This window comes from Kogia breviceps, chromosome 13 (assembly GCF_026419965.1).
Source record: "Kogia breviceps isolate mKogBre1 chromosome 13, mKogBre1 haplotype 1, whole genome shotgun sequence".
NCBI lineage: Eukaryota > Metazoa > Chordata > Mammalia > Artiodactyla > Physeteridae > Kogia > Kogia breviceps.
The window spans coordinates 9,678,802-9,696,035 of NC_081322.1; the positions used below are offsets into that span (position 1 = coordinate 9,678,802).

The 17,234-nt window shown below is 35.3% G+C and overlaps 1 protein-coding gene across 50 annotated transcripts in view; it reads right to left on the bottom strand.

Annotated features, from left to right (window-relative positions):
• Nucleotides 1-17,234, bottom strand: part of RIMS1 (regulating synaptic membrane exocytosis 1) — a 471,679-nt gene that overhangs the window by 103,593 nt on the left and 350,852 nt on the right. For 34 of the 50 annotated variants that reach the window (XM_067011363.1, XM_067011347.1, XM_067011361.1 and 31 more), the window contains one exon: nucleotides 14,235-14,347. In XM_067011363.1, coding sequence (XP_066867464.1) covers nucleotides 14,235-14,347 — 113 coding nt within the window. Of the gene's footprint in view, nucleotides 1-14,234; nucleotides 14,348-15,404; nucleotides 15,588-17,234 lie in introns of all 50 variants that reach the window. The other 16 variants (XM_067011328.1, XM_067011324.1, XM_067011326.1 and 13 more) reach the window with 1 other exon arrangement.

Genomic DNA, 17,234 nt, shown 5'->3' on the forward strand with positions numbered 1-17,234 from the left:
AAATCATAAGAACACAGTGGTAGACTAACTGAAATGAATCCTATTCTTTTTCCCCCTGGGCTTGGGAAAGAAGCTTGTTAAGGAAAGATGTGGGGACACAGAATTCCTAGGGTGAGCCTGAGGGACACAGCAGCTGATGGCCAAGAAGCCATGACAAAATTAAGCAAGAGGATTCAGATTCTTTTCAAGGCGGTGTGTGATTAGCAAAGGACCTGTGGGTTACAGCTGCCCCTTAGAGAAGACCATGATTTTCATCTCCAAGAGTTGGATGGCTTTCCATCTAATGAACCTGGAAGACTCTCCAGGCAGATTTTCATTTCTTTTTTTCCCTTTATTAAATGTGGTCTTTTTTTTTTTTTTTTTTTTTAACTCTTGGACAAGGCTGCTCTCTGTGTTGCATCGCTCTCAAGAAGACCTGCCGGTGGTGACAGCTGTCATTCTGCTTTCAGAGTAGACTCACTGGGTATTGAAGCAGAGGCAGAACACACAGGACCGAGGCCAAAACCAAAGGAAAATGGCAGCAGTAGCAGGTTTTTTAAAGACTTTAAAAAAAACCAACAACAAACTGAACCCCTAAAATGGTTTTAAATGACTTCGCTTTGACCTTCCAAAAACGATTAATGTACTATCTTTGTTCCTAAACGAGTGAAATTTGACATCTTCTAATCTGTCAAAGAAAGGAAATCTCCAAATTAATTTTTTTTCAAAATCATGACTAGACCCCTTGACTTGCCAGCAAAAATGTAGTTTGTTACGTCCCCATTGCTTGCTCTCGGATTCCAAGATCAGAAGCAAAATGCAAACAGCTTATCATTGACCTACTCATATCAAAAGCCAGATAATTACATATAATTAACATTTTAAAAAAGCGTTTCTCACTATTTCCTGATTATGTGTACATTAGTGTGTATTTTAAAATAATTGTTTATACAAGTGATCACGTTTCAGTAAAATTGTTTTTCATAAACATCAATGAAGAGGCTTCAGTGTTAATTTGGCAGTTCTTTAACTTTTCTACAGATTTTGCTTATTTTGCATTTTCTTTTTCAACTGTAAATTGGGGAATAAATTGACATCATTTCTGGATTATGGGTGTGTCAATCTAAATAGTAAGAAAAATTTATGAGTTAAAATAGAATATTTATCACAAGTTTGAACCAGAAGACATGATTATTAATAGACGTGATTTATAGAGAGAATAATAGATATTTGGTAATGATTAGAAATTAATTGAATACTCGGAATATGATTATCTGTTAAGTATCTCACTAAAAGTAAAATTAACCACAGCCCAGAGAGCTCAGATATCTTAATTTGAAAATAATGATTACTGATCATTTAAAATTTTTATATTAACAATTTTAATACCAATTGCAAAATTAAAACATGAAATAAAATATTTTCTAATTCTTCCACAAATCCTAGCATTAAACTCACATTTTAGGAGCATTCTGAATACTGCTAGCATTGGAAACCAACAAAATCATTAAAGTGCCAATTACTAATCCTTTTAAAAAAGATTTTAAATTCGGGGACTTCTGGGGTTTTTTTTTTTTTAATTTCAAACACTGCTACATACTAGAGAGTGAAATAACCCCTCTCATTTTCTATGACAAATATAATTATCATGTAATTTCACTTAGTCTTTTAATGAAAATATAGCTTACCTATAGTACAGTTATTTCAGTTATAAGTGCCCATAGAGTGATAGTAATATAATTCATTTCTCCTAGTCCCTAGGGTGTAATTAACATTGTAATTTTATACAGAAGCTTTTTTTTAAAAGCTGGAATTTTTCACTATGCTTTCTACAAGCTGACTGATGTGTCTGATGTTGAATAAATTGTGCTTTTTAAAAAGCAAATATTAATTTACCTAAAAGATATTTATGGAACTTAATCTGTTTTCTTTAGATCAACTTTACTCTATATCCACTGTTATTTTTAAACTCTGGTATTTTTATCCAGTGAATGTACATATATCAAATATCAGCTCAACATTACAATTAAGAAAGTATAAAACTAGAACTCTTTTTAGAGGTTAAGTTAAAACAATACTTATGAAATAATTTCTTGTCTTCTAAACTCAACGACAATAACTGCAGCATGCAAGGTGAGAAAAGTAAATACAATTTAAAAAGTAATTTATTAGAGTTTTCTAATGGAAAGTCTTAGGTATTATTAAAAATAAAGACATTAAAATAATTACTTCTCTTTTCATGCCCCATGTTTTGCTATGAATTCTAGTATTATAGATGATCTTTGGTGAAACTGAAGAAGCTGAAGTCATTTGCAAATATTGTGTTTGTGTCTATATGCATTTTTCTAGATCTGTCCCTTTCATAAGATTATTAAAGAGGCCTGTGACTTTAAAAAAAGAAAAGAAAGTTTAAGAATCATTAATAAATCTTCCCTAACCCACCACTGAAAAATTTCTGTAGTACCACCTTTTCCAAAGAGAAATGTGATTTTCTGGGAAACTCCTTTGACTTAGCAGACATTCATGACTTGCTTTAAAATATTGTGAACATTATGGTTCTGGGTAATTTGATAATTATAAGTTAAACATTAAATTTTCATAAATGTGGTTTAAATATTATTCATGAATTTACAATTATATAAATACAATTATTTACAATATATAAATACATATATAAATATATATGCTCTGCTCTTCAAAGTCCTTAAATCTTTGACATTTCTCCCTATGCATCTAGAAATTAACATGAATTTGAAATTTCAAATGCTTGTGTTTATAGGCAAAAAAAAATAATCCATGTAATATATTGTTAAGCCTGTATTTTCAATTATTCCAGGTGAAACAGTGTAAAAGAGAATAGGAATAATGAAAATTTCTATATTATTAAATATATTGAAGTAAAAAGATTATGAGTATTTTATTTTCTAACAAAGTTAGCTAGTTCTTTTGTCAAAGGTGAAACATGGTAACATTTGCACAGGATAACTAAGCTCTTCTAGTTAACTACAAAGTGCTGTCACACTTTATGATAGAAAACTTAACACCTCTGCTTCCTTGTTGTTATTGATACAATGCGAGTTTGGCGACAGTCAAGCCCCGACCTTGGTCCAGTGCGTGTCTCAGTAAGAGCGAGGATAAATGACCACGCACCTGAAAGCTGTCAGGTAGAATTAAGCAGATGGGGGAAACACTTGCAATGTCTCAGTTACCGACAGCACTGACAAAACCCCTTCTCCGAAGCATTTTATTGTCAAAAATCAGTACTAGTGGGCACTCAAATACAAGAAACAACATAATAGGAAACGCGAAAATTATAAAGTAATAAAAGATGAAAAAGTTTAGCTGACTGAATCTGTAATCATTATAAGCTACACACAGCCTGAAGAGAAAGAAAGATGGTTTTATATTTGAAAATTCAAGACTGCAATGCTAGTCTCTACACACAGCTTTCTAGACTTCAGAGGAATACCAATTGTGAAGATGTGTGAACATTTTCCATACATCTGGAAGCAATGGAGTAAAATGGTCGGAACTCAGGACTGGGAAAGATTCGGCAGAGGCGACAACCTCAGCGGCATCAGCATCCATCACCGTGGCCTTGATCAGTCCTGAAATCTGTCCATTACGGAGTTTTCATTTGTAAAGGGAAGGGAAAGTAACTTAGAGTAACTTCCCCGCTGTTGTAGTCTATGACTCTGTATTATTTCAATAGGGTACTGATATTTTTTTCACATTTTCAAAAAAATGGAAAACGACTATGACTTACTCTCTTGCTCAATTAACTAATTTCCAGCATTTTTACTTTTTAAAAAATTTGCCAATTTACCAAAACCATGGAAGTTAAGGGGAAAAATTTACTGGTTATATTTTGTTATTTTCTATCATTTTTTTTTCCAGTTAAAAGATAATGTAGTCCTTTCATGTTCATCATTATCTTTGGAGTCATATGAGTATAATAAGCAACTTTGATAGAATACTTACACACCACCTCCTTGCCCCTGACATAGACAGTATGTATGAATAAAGATTAAATGTTTAAAATATTTTGACTATACAGAAATGCTAGAAATGGGTCATTTTCCTAGAATAAAATGCATTTCAACTTGCAAGGGTAGAAATGTGCAAAACTGTTTCCCTTGCACCCCTGTACGATTCTCTTGAATGGTAAGGATTATGCTACAGTTACATAAACAATAAAATAAAATAAAACATCTATCCAGTATGAGAAACATAAAACACAACAAGTAAGTAACACATTTAGTGAAAAACCACATTGCCTTTAAGGATTTTTAAAGAAAACAGCCTGTGTTTTAGTATAGATAATTGAAATGGAATATTGACATAGGAGAAATAGGTGATTTGTCTGTACCATCACTCAAATCTCGCTGCAGCCCAAACCCCAAGGCTGTCTCTTGTTTTAGCTGATTTTTCACTCAACTACCTAAAACAAAGCTTAGGATTTCCAGACCCAGATCTTACTTTCAGTGTCAAAGTTGCCAAGTCCCAAAGTAACACTGAAAATATTAATCAGATACTGGACAGATAAAGAAGTCAGATGAAAATCTGTCATTTTACCTTTCCCTTTTGTGCTACACAGAGTTAAACAGCTTTTTATTTTTTTTAATTTTTATTTTTAAAGAGTTTTATGTTTAGTTCTATTTATTATTTTCCTATATCATGTCTTTGAACAAAATGTCTTTTTTTTAAAACAAAACTTTTGCTCGTGGTGTTTCTAAACAGAACAGAGGCATTAAAAATTGGCTTTAAAATTTTTCTGTTTAAATCTACATTGTAACATCTCTCTGGTTTTAGGCACGTGATTTTTTTTCAGTCTCATACCTCTTGCTTTTGGTTTAACTTACCTGATGGCTGGTTTTAGGCACATGATTTTTAACTGATGGCTGGTTTTAGGCACCTGATTTTTTTCAGTCTCATACCTCTTGCTTTTACTTTGATTCATTTTTTAGAATTTTTATTGGAGTATTTACAATGTTGTGTTAGTTTCAAGTGTACAGCAAAGTGAATCAGTTATACACATATGTATATCCACTCTTTTTTAGATTCTTTTCCTACATAGGCCATTACAGAGTATTCAGTAGAGTTCCCTGTGCTATGCAGTAGGTCTTCGTTAGTTATCTTACGTATAGTAGTGTGTATACGTCAATCCCACTCTCCTAATTTATCCCTCCCCGAAATAATGCCATATGCAGCAACATGGATGGACCTAGAGACTGTCATACTGACTAGTCAGACAGAGAAAGTCAAATGTCACATGATAACGCTTATATGTGGAATCTAAAAAAAGGGTACAAATGAACTTATCTACAAAGCAGAAATAGAGTCACAGATGTAGTGAACAGTTTTTAAATGTATTTCCGTCTTGAAAGGAGGCACTATCCTCCTTACGAGGCACTGCTTAGAACACACTCAGCACGCATAGGCCATGGAATTAAGGTTTCTTGGGGAATCACAGACTCACTCCCCAAGGGGTCGTGCTGTTTATCCCCTGTATCTCTAATATGTTTATCCATCCTTTTTCATTATTCCAATTATACTGAGGGCAACAGAATCTATCTTGAAAGGCTCATTGTGGCATAACTACTAAATTCAATGTCTCTTCCCTCCTTTTCTGTACAAAGTGTTTACAAATTTTAAAGTTTGCAAAAAAAAAAAAAAAAACACGTACGATATTTAGGGGCAATGTACGGCTTTAGAGGAGAAAAATCAGAGTCTCTTCATGGCTAGACATCAGCCTTTCCTCAGCGTCCTCTCCTGCACGACCCACACACCCCAGAGAGGAAGGGGCAACGACGTTCTCCCTCTAGGGGGCATATCTGACAATTTGACCATTGGTTGATTTAAGTGTTAAATACTTTGAAGTTTTACAAGTCTTTACTACTATTATAAATATTCACAATTTGAATCAGCAGAATGGAGAAAAAGGGTCAAAACCAAGAATTTGGAACTGTTTTACATGGGTCGCTTTACTACGCCCCTAAAGTTTAAAGGGAAGGCTAGAATGACAACCATAGTGACAAAAAGAGAAATGGATCAATTAGACACTTTTACTAATGGAGCTCTAAATATTTATGACTAAACATTCATGAATATTCATAATAAGAGTTCAGGAAAAGCAAAGCCCTAGAAGGTTAAGGAACTTGAAATCTTAATACACAATAACAACAAGTGAATCACCTGGGTAATATGCACCTACTCAATATGCATCTAAGAAAAATGTGAATAAAGGTGAAATCCTTTTCTACTTAAATGACAGTTAAAATAATGCTGCCTGTAAAGAATATACAACTTAGTTTACTTATTTTGGCAAAAGTCAAGTTACATAATATTTTCCTATAATGTGTTTCATAACCATAGTATATTACTAAGTGTGCAACTACTTAAACAATAAATAATGTAACAGAAAATTATTAAAATGACTTTTACTTTTTAATATGAATTACACCTAATTAAGGTTCATGCTGATAGTTCCATAAAAATTACATTTTGCATGACTTAACATTCAAACTGCTCTTGTCAACATTTCAAAAAGAAGATACAGGTAATTTATTTGAGCATTTTTAAAATAGAAACTTAAAAATTCAGTTGACTAGAGATATAATTCTTAAATGGCCTGGTTGCAATAATTATTATATATTTTATTAGTGAAACAGGAAAACAAAAGGCAACAGGTGCTATTTGCTCTTTATTCCTGTTTAAACTGTTTAGTCACTTGAACTCTGCCTTTCATTCTCTGTGCGTATAAATTACACATTTTTTATGATAAAGGGAATTCATATTTGTAGAAAAGGCAGTATAAATGTGTTTTGTTATGATTCAAAATTGCTTCCCAAAGGCAAAAAGTTAATGCACTTAAGAAATACTATCTTAAAGGCATATAAATTCGAAATTTATTATGATAATAACATTTTTTCTCACCTTGAAGTCATTTAATTTCTGGTTCTGTTTTGATCTTCTGATATCATTATTTCGATGCCCCCAAACTACATTCATGGGCTCTTTAAAACTGTCCAAGAAATGTAGCAGAGAGGGAAAAATTGGCTTACTTTTAGAATGAATGATTTAAAATATGCCTATAAAACAGTCTGTGAATCCTAAAAAGATAGGGTCTAATAGTTTCCAACATAAAAGGGGGAGGTAAAAGGTAAATAACCTGCTAGGAACATTTCTATTTCCTCAGTTAACTTTTCAGCCCAAACTTTGTGTTATCTTTGTCCAAATACACTGGGCTCAAGGTACAAGCTTCATCTGAAGAGCAAGCCAGGTATTGGAAGATTTAGATGCGCGGCCCAAAATCAGGCCACTGGGGGAGGTAGGGCCCCTGAGAGGGCCTCCCGGTGCCGTGAGTGGAAGATGTGACAGTGACATGAGGCACTGGACAGAACATGGGCCGTGGCGTCACTGTCCAGCTCTGTCCTACGGCAGCTTTGCTACTGTGGGCAACCTCGTAACCCCTGTGACCTCCTTCTATAAAAGGAGTCATCACACCTTCCTTAGGGCTGTGCCCAGGCTATTACCGTAATTACAGGGTATTGGTGCACAGTGGGTGCTCGGTCAATGCCAAATGTGGGAGAGGCTGCCTATCAGAGGGGTTCAGAACGAGGTCTCTGGAGTGAGGCTCGAGCCCAGTTCCCTGTCCTACCACTTCCCAAATGAAGACGGACACAGGGCCAGGTTTTGCATCTCTCTAAGCTTCAGCTTCCTCAGCTGGCAAATGACGATATGAATAGTTATGTCTCAGGTTGTACAGATATGAGAGGAAGACATGACAAGCTCAGTCAAGTCACTGACATAGAGCAAGTGCCCTATAAATTCTATCTACCATTAAAAATGTTGATGGTATTTTGTACCTCTCTGGAAGTGCTTTGCAAAATATGCTGTACAATTATATAGTGGCTCCCTACATTTAGGGTGACCCACCTTCCCAGTTCACCCAGAGCTGTCCTGGTTTTAACACTGAAAATCGTGCGTCTTGTGAAACCTCTTAATCCTCAACGAACTGGGAACACCTTACAAGTTCGTCTTCAAGTCATCAACAACCAACTCTCCCTAGGGGTAGGTGGCCTGTGCCGTTAGCTCGGCATGGCTGGGCCAGGCCCCATCAGCCAGGGGGCGCTCGAGATAACTCAATTCTCCAATATGAGCGACCCCAGAAAAGATCAGCTCACAGCAGCAGGGTTTCTATGCAAAACAAAACGTTTTCTTTCCTATAGGGCAGGTGAGCCTAAATTTTTTTTTTTGTACGCGCAGGCTCAGCAGCCACGGCTCACGGGCCCAGCTGCTCCGCGGCATGTGGGATCTTCCCGGACCGGGGCACGAACCCGCGTCCCCTGCATCGGCAGGTGGACTCTCAACCACTGCGCCACCAGGGAGGCCCCCTAAAATTTGACTCTAAGGAAATCACTTGAATTTGCTTCTGTCTTTTCCTGGCTTCCCAAGCTTTACATGCTAAGCTGTGCTCCCTTAAATCCCAAGGGGGAGGTACAGCAGCCTGGGCTGCTCTCTGCCTTTCCAGCAGCATTTGGGGATGTGCCTCTTTGGTGGTTTTCAGCCCTGGGGCGCATCCCGTGGAGCTTATCCACACCCTGTGTCCAAGGCAGACTTGGTACAGCGATGACAAATCTCGGCCAGGACACAGTGACCTTGTTAAAACGCAACAACCTGATGCGCTGTGTAGTGAGGCTGCAAAGGGACACACTTCATACACCTGAGGTTCTACAACCCATGAATTTTGTTTTGTTTTGATTAGCAAATTATAGCTTTTGGCTAGTAATAAGATAGAAGGAAGAGCTCTCCAGGTGAAAAATTATTACATTTTTCTTCCTTTTGGCTAAATGAATGAGGTCATGACCCATCTCCAACATAAAATTTAATGCTTTTAGCAAACTAAAATTTATCTTGCAAATCTAAACAAATTCTTCTGAATATAAGTACCAATGTATTGGCCATTTTTGTACTACTGAACCTAATTTTGTGTTTCTGATACCTCAATTAAAAATGCAAAATAGCCAGAAATCTGCGTAAAACCTAGGGACCAAAGCATCTTGATCTCACTGAGTAACATTTTATTTTTATTAATATCTATTTATTGCCTAGTATGTCAGACACTTTGCCAGAATATGTGTTATGTGCCAGAATATGTATTATGTGCCAGAATATAAATATATTTTTATAAATTCAAACTGATATAAGTAATTGAATATTATCTCCCATTTTCAATCTATGACACTGAGAGACGTAACACATACCTCAATCTACTCAGCGTTAGGGATATATGTTTGGGATTTGTGCCTATTAAAATAGGATGCACTAAAGTATAGAGGAAGGAGGTCCAAAGTAAGAGACCTGGGCTTGCAGTCTAGGTCACATCACCAGTATGAATGGGTAAGTCTCTTAATCTCTCTCAATCTGAGTTTTCTCTTTCATAAAATAAGGATGATGGTCCTCTCAGGACTAACTTTGAGGGTTACTATGGACAACAAATTAATTCAATCGCGAATCTACAAATATTGAGTAAATACTTTTATTAAATTATGCAGCATTATATAACTTTTTAATATTGTTAATATTATTTCATTAAGCTGAAAACTCATATGCAAATATTTAATTATCAAGCCAACAGTAACACCAAATAGGGTGGCCCAAGACATTTGGAGGAGGTCTGCATCTACGTGGGACTCAAGTCCAAAGACCGAACACCAAATGTGATCCAAAGAACCACAAGGCAGGTCAGCAAGGTGCCGACACAGCAGGCTGAACGGTTTCACTCCTGTGTCCCTCAGGAAGAAAGAACTAATAGGTGTTCTAACCCTCCTGAGGCCAAGAGGAGTAGCATCCTGGCAGCTACTTCCCAGATGCATGACTGCAGCGGGCCAAATATGCCATAAGGTTACTGCTATTTAGAAGGAAAACCCAGGGATTTTCTATTCCTTTGCACCATAGAAGGTAAGACTTAAACCCTTTATCTATGAGAGCAGGGGAATGCAAATAAACAAAAACACATTATCAATATGCTATTCTTTTCCAAAGAGAATCGTTCTCTAGTTGTCAGTGTGGATAAATACATTTCAAAGCAAAAGTACTCTTAATTTTCATCTTCTCCTCTTTGATGTGAACTGCTCACAATACAAAACAGTTAATACCAAATGCCCTACCAAATCACTGCACGGACAAAGCTATCTGTTAAATAGTTTGGCTTATTATTTCAATAAATACAGTTATAGAACTCGTATACTATGAGAGAAAAGGAACAATATTAAATTGCTTAAAAAGTTACATTAATATTTACCTTTTGTGGATGAGTTATATTTTTCTTGTTCTTCAATGAATTAAATGCACATAATGATGGAAACAAAAGAAAGAAATCAGCAAATTTATAGTTAGACATGGAAATGTGAATCAACACAATGGCATGAATAATAAAAATACATAACATATAATGTGACATGGTAAATTGTAATGAGAAACCATGAGGAAATCTCAAATATGGTACTAAAATCAATCAAAGGAAGAATGAATGCAACAATTTAAAGATTTTAAATAAAAACAGAAACATTGGGAAATTAATATTGTATATCTGGCATTTGAAAAGCATATTTTGTGTAATTTTTTTCTTGCCTTTGAAGAATTCCGAAGTATTAGAGCACTCACTTTACTAAGACATTTTAACCTTAATCCATTGTGACTTTTTATTGTAAATGTACTTAAAAGCATATTTAACATTCATAACTAACATTTTCATTTCAAAAATGATAGCATTTCAGATAATTTGAAAAAGCATATCATAAAAAATAAATTCCATTTTTTTGCTAGATAGTAGGCATTTTCTCTTCACTGTGGAAAATATGCTGGAACATTTTCCACCTGGAAAAATATATATTTTAATTTAAGTCTTCCTTCTCAAATTGCTGTAATTATATTAAAATATCTCAAAGTGAAACTGTTCTTTGCAGACTGTATTTCTCAGACATTTCTTAAGCCCTTCTCTGCCTCCTTGTTGGTGCACCATTTACGGAGAGAGAATGGCCTATCTAGATATTTTGAAGGGGAGTGCCATTAGTTCTAGGTAGCAGAATTAATAACAGAACACATAAAACATAACTGGCACATCAAGTGTTAGTTTATAGTTTATGAATGATCTTTAAATACATCTTCTTAAAAAAGACAACTAGGTCTCACACACACACACACAAATCACTTGGTTGGTTTCAGAAAACCATACATTTTTATGCAACCAATTATGTTGCTTTCAGTCTCACTCTACCTCAGGGCTACATTGTAATACAACATTGGAACATACCCAGAGGAATTTCCTGAAAGTCTTTGTTCTCAATGATCACATACCATTTGAGCTACCTACATTTTAACTTTTTAGCGATTTTATCTCAAAATCTGCATTGTAATCACACCTCTTCTTTTTCCCTAACTATACTTCAACATAATCAGATTCCATGTAGAAAATAGGCTAGCATTACTAATTTTTAAAAGAAACTTTATAAAACATTTTCAAAAATTAAGTAAATGTATCTTTTCAAATTATATGTTAGCTTTTAAAATAATATATATTGTTTTATGGTACAAGGAGAGAGTAGTAAAATTGAATTACAAGAAACAAAACAAAACAAAACCAAGAAGCATGCAAACAATCTACGGATCCTAAACAAAATAATGTAGATAATTGTAACCAGAAACTGTGTATGAATAAAATTATTTTATAAGTTCATCAGGAAGTTGTATCACTATTCAGGAATTTAAACCATTTGAAATATTTGCTCCTAACCAACAACTGCTTATCAACTCAGTTATCTTTTTTAAAAAAGAAAATTACCCTTTGTTAAAAATTAAAAAAAAAACCCCACAAATATACATAAAAGAAAACTGGAAAGAAGTCAAGTGCGGTAGAACTTTCATTGATTGCAAATAAACTGCATTCTGCATCAGTCTTCATGGCAGACAGAAGTAAATTTTAACATATGATATGGAAAGAAAAACATGACATGATTCCACAGCCCTAAGAACATCAATGAAATCCATCTGAAATGGATTAGACAGCTAAATTCTGTCTAATCCATGAATCAAATTAGAAGTTTACTTTTAAAAACATATTCTAGGACACACAAAGATGTCATGTAAACTGTTCAGCTTGAAATAGATCCATAATAAGATGAAGGAGGACAGTATCGTCATTTACCAAACACCCCAAAGCACATAGTAATATCATACAGTAAACCAGATCCATTTTAATTATAGAAGAATACATAATTACAATAATACATGTTTGTTGTCATATTTTTTAAAGGTTGTATCTATATGACCCTTAAGATGATAAACTTCAGGAACCTCAAATAGCAAGTGTTTAGGAATGTACTTGTGATATTAACTATCAAAATAACTCCACCAATTTCATCCTCAGTCACTCCTTTCTTCCCACCTCAATTCAATCTTTACAAATTGGTGATTTCTCTGAAAGACAACTGTGAATACGAATATCATAAACAGGAATGTTGACTGGTATCAACAACAGAACATGAGCTTTTTATAAAAACCAAAGTCCAGCATACAATCCATCTGACTTTGTAGAAGCAATTCTTATTTCTACAGAATAATAAAACTATAATCTCACTATATGAGCCTTATATGCAGTACCGTTATATACTTTTGAACCAGAAGTGTTTTAGCAACTGGAGGAAATGCAAAGAATTTTAGAAACAAATGACTTTTTGGATATCAATCTTTAGCACACGATGGCCAGTAACACTGAGTTTGTAGCTGAACACTAGAACCTGTAGTTCTTTTAGTTGTGCAACAGGATTTCATGAATGGATAATTTAAATAAACATCACATTAAAAAAAAATAAATTTTAAAACAATTTCATCTAGGCTACTGCTAATTACAGTCTTAATAACATTAATTATGAATTATCTTCTCAAAATGTTCCCAGATAAGAGAAAGTTTGTTAAACACATGAACTGAGAATTCCAAAGAATTGTTATTTCAGAAAAGAAAGTCAGAGTTTCACAAAGCCTCATACTTTCCTGATTAACTAAATGAATACCCTTATAATGACCCTGAATACTAAAGTATGATATATCAACAGGATATATGATTTTAAAAAATAATACAAATCCAGAATTTATTGTAGCAGCTTTTTTTGTCAATGTGCTGATACTTCTCAAATCTACACTAATTTTTCTATAACCAAATACTCTGTGTACAAACTCTGCCTGATCAGTTTTCGAAACAATGTATTTATCTTCTTAGACCCAGTAAAGCTCTTTGATTGAGTAAAACACATACCCAGCACCCTCAATACAGAAGGAAATATCAAGTTTTACATCAGAAACAACCAACACTGTTGAGAAAAATATGCAAAATGTTAACCTTTCAGTTGTTTCATAGGGGTGAAGACTTTCAATACATGTTTTAAATAGAAGTCCACTGCGTTCATATTACAACCCCAAATTAAACAGTATTTCAGTAAACCGCTTAACAAATCTCTGGTAATATTTATGTGATAACATTTACCGATAACATATCATTTCACTTACTGAGAAATGGGATAGCACCTTGGGTCACATGAAGAAAACAGTGACTCTTTTAACCTGGTATTTAAATCCTCTTAGGCCAGGTAGCTTAGTGAATTTAATTTCCACTAAAACCTGCCCACGCCCCAACATCTCTCTTTCTAGGAAGATAAAACACAATGTGTACATGCTTCAAATAAGGGAAACTTAAGTGATGTTAACTGTTAAAAAACACTAAAATGTGTGTTTTAAGTCAGTTTTTCACCATCAAACTTCTATAAAAAATACAAGATATTGCAGGTAAATTAAAATAAAAAAAAAAACACTAGCAAAGCCTTCAATACGATTGCCTCATTTAAAAATATTTTTAAGACAAGGTTCAAAACGTCTTCCTTTAACACATAAAATACCACATTGTACTGAGGTTTTTAAAGTTTTACTTTCTTCCTTTGCACCTTTGGAAAAGGTATCTCTAGGGCTCAATCGGTTCTTTTAATTGACCACCTAAACTTCATTCATTCACTCACTCAGCAAAAACAGCATATAGGCCACGAACTGTTAGAACTTGGTGCCGGGAATAAAACTCTAAGACACTTGACTTCTTAGGATTCATCACACTACGTATCATCAAAATACTATTCTTTCAATAGAAGGAGTATAAAAAGAGGTAGCTCTCAAATCCGAGATTTGGTCAGTGCTCTCTCTATGGATACCTTGTTCTGCACTTGCACTCCTCACTGGCACTTGTGGAAGCTGTCTGCCACGGGGGCTGCCAAAGGCTGTGTCTGCGGGCGGGGACTGCGTCGGGCTGGCCTGCCGGTGCACTCTGTGGGGAGAAAAAGCAGGGCAAACGAAACGATGAAATCCCAAAGGGCCTGACAAGGATCTCTTCCTTCCTACTGTTCCTCTTAAAACAGACGTAAAACCCCTACTGGGCCTTTGGAAGCAAAATCAAGTACTTTTTACGACGTGTGTAAAAGCAATATTACCAAAAGGGGCTACAAGAGACAGATCTCTACGTCTGCCACGTAGAGTTCTGCAGAATGAATTCCTGAACTGGGCAGAATGGAACGTACTTCTTTTCATTAACTTTCTATGAAGTTGTGACTTTCTCTTAAGGTATCCATTTTTGGTAGTGCTGGACCTAGTATATCTACTCACAGCCTGTGAATCTTAACAACATGGGTAAGTGATTTAAGAAAGGCTGTTGCCTATATTGCTACAATTAAATCCATATAAGTGATAAGAATAGTTCTGGCTGCAGACTTTTATAAACTACCATTCCCTCGCACTTTATGTTTAAATAGGAAAAATCTGAAAAGATGTTTATAAAAATAACCTTGGGCCCATCCTATGAACTATCCTGGTGAAAAGATCAAAATTACAAATACAAATTTAAGAAGCGTGAAGATACATCACTATTGTATGAAAGTAAGCTGACCTCCATCTGCTGGCATTCTAACTCTTTTTTTTTTAACTGAAGAACTTTAAAACACTCTCAGCTTTTACTGAACAAAGATGAGAGTTTTCCATTTTTTTTCTAATTCCTCTTACACTTTTTAAAGCAAGTACACATTGAATCCCAGGTAATTTCTTATACAGAATTTCACATAATTAAAAAAATATATATATGAATATGCCACAAACAGATGGAAGGACATAACACAGGCAAATTTAATTTTTGATGACGGCTAGTTGGCAGGAAGTATAGAAGAGAATACCACCAGCACAGTGAAAGTAGATGCAGGTAAGGGAGGGTGTGGAGAGGTTAAGTGTCACAAAGAAAGGATTAAGAACTATGGTGTCATAATGAGTGACAGTGTCAAGAGCTCAGGAAGGTACAACACTACACCGAGACCCAGAGGCAGACACGGAACAGCGACCTTGTCAGGAGCGGAGAAGGTGGCGCCGACCCTCCGGGGGCAAGGTGGTGCATAGAACACAGTGTTCTGACACTAGGGTGCTCACTCGAGCGGGAGCGAGCGGGATGTTTTCCCCTAAGGACTAGCTGATCAGTCGCTCTCGGGGCTGCGTATCCCCTTCTAGAAAGACATGGTGGGAGAACCCTAAAACATTAGGGTCAGAAAAGATCTTCAGTCAGCAGGTCACATCCACTTTGATACCAGCACATCTGTCCAAGGAAAACCTGGTTACTCTTACAAGACAGTGATTTTAAAACCCAGGAGCAAACCCATCACACAGTTACTGAAATGGACCTCACATCAAACTGATGCGTTATCGCGAACGTGCACGCCTGGTGGTTCTGAGCGGGCCTGTCTGGACTCCTCCAGTGTAACAAGCCTCTCAAGTCCCACAGGGGCAAAGACTTCTGTCTCTTGTTTCTTACTGAGCTGCATCTCTGGTGCCTAGAACACAGCAGCACAGAGAACCAGAGCTCAGAAGAGAGATCTGGATTTGAATGAGTGAACACAATCAGGACAGTGAACTCAGGGACGCTTCAAGCACTTGCCTTCCAGAAGAAGCAATGCCCTGGTGAGTTCTGGGTGTACTTTTACAATGTTCATAATTTATCTCTGCAACAGGGAAGTCCATACCAAATAGGTAGCAAAGGGAAGCTGTCTTCTAAGGTTGATTTAAGTAAACCAACAAATTAAAATGATGAAGTAAGATGGGGAATGCTTCATTTCTGAACTGACTAAATGCAGATGGTTGATATATGGATAAAAATATGTCCTCTGATGTATAAAAGTAGCTGAAAAGATATTTGTCCATACATTGACAGCTATCTTAATATAGTGTTCAAAATTATTATGAAGCCAATTTCCGAACTAAGGACCAAGAATTAAAAATGGATTTTTATATGTGACTATATATATGTATGTATATATATATATATATGCTTGTTTAAAGCAGACACGTTTTTGCTTTTTTCATCATTTTCAGTACGTATTTTAAATAAAATTCACATTTAAAATACCTAATCTGTATTACTTTTCATAGTGACAGAAGCCAAGAAATAACACTTCATCCTTTTGAAAACAATGCTATAAAATTCGATTAAGTAATTTAAAGTGTGTGAGAGTCAAGAATCCATATTGATCACAGGAAGTACATTAATTATTGAGTGATTTATTCAACTTGTATACAGATTGACAATTTTTCTCAAGTAGAATGGTTTTCATAGGTATAATTATTTTGATTCAGGATATCTCCTCTATTTCCAAACAATAAAATGGGAAAATGTCATGTTTTAGAGCATAAAAAGGTACAGCTTAGGTCTTTAATGTGCATTTTATCTTCTTGAGCTCTGGTTTAATGCTTTATCAGTCCCTAAGGCAGATCCCGAAACCTGGACGGTCACTACGATTTCAAAATTAATAGAAGAAAGGACTGACAACACATATTAAAACTGTTCATTCCTTCTGGATTGCCTTCTCACATGAACTCAACTCTACAGAATTAATTTATGTGGGAAGGACCAAGGTGTGATCAAGTCCTTTCCAACGATAAATAATGAGTTTCTATCTATTACTCTTTAAAAGCCATTATCATGAGAATAAACTTCAGCACTCCTGTACAAAATACACTTGAAAATACTTGCTTTGAAAGTTGGATAGTACAGTTTTTACCCTAGTCCTGAGAAAATTCATGGATCTTGCAATTTCACTAAAATCTTGCTTCGTTTCCTAATGTAATTCATAAGCACTAAAAGGACTTCTTAATTGCAACTTGAAACGTGAATAATTTAGGGG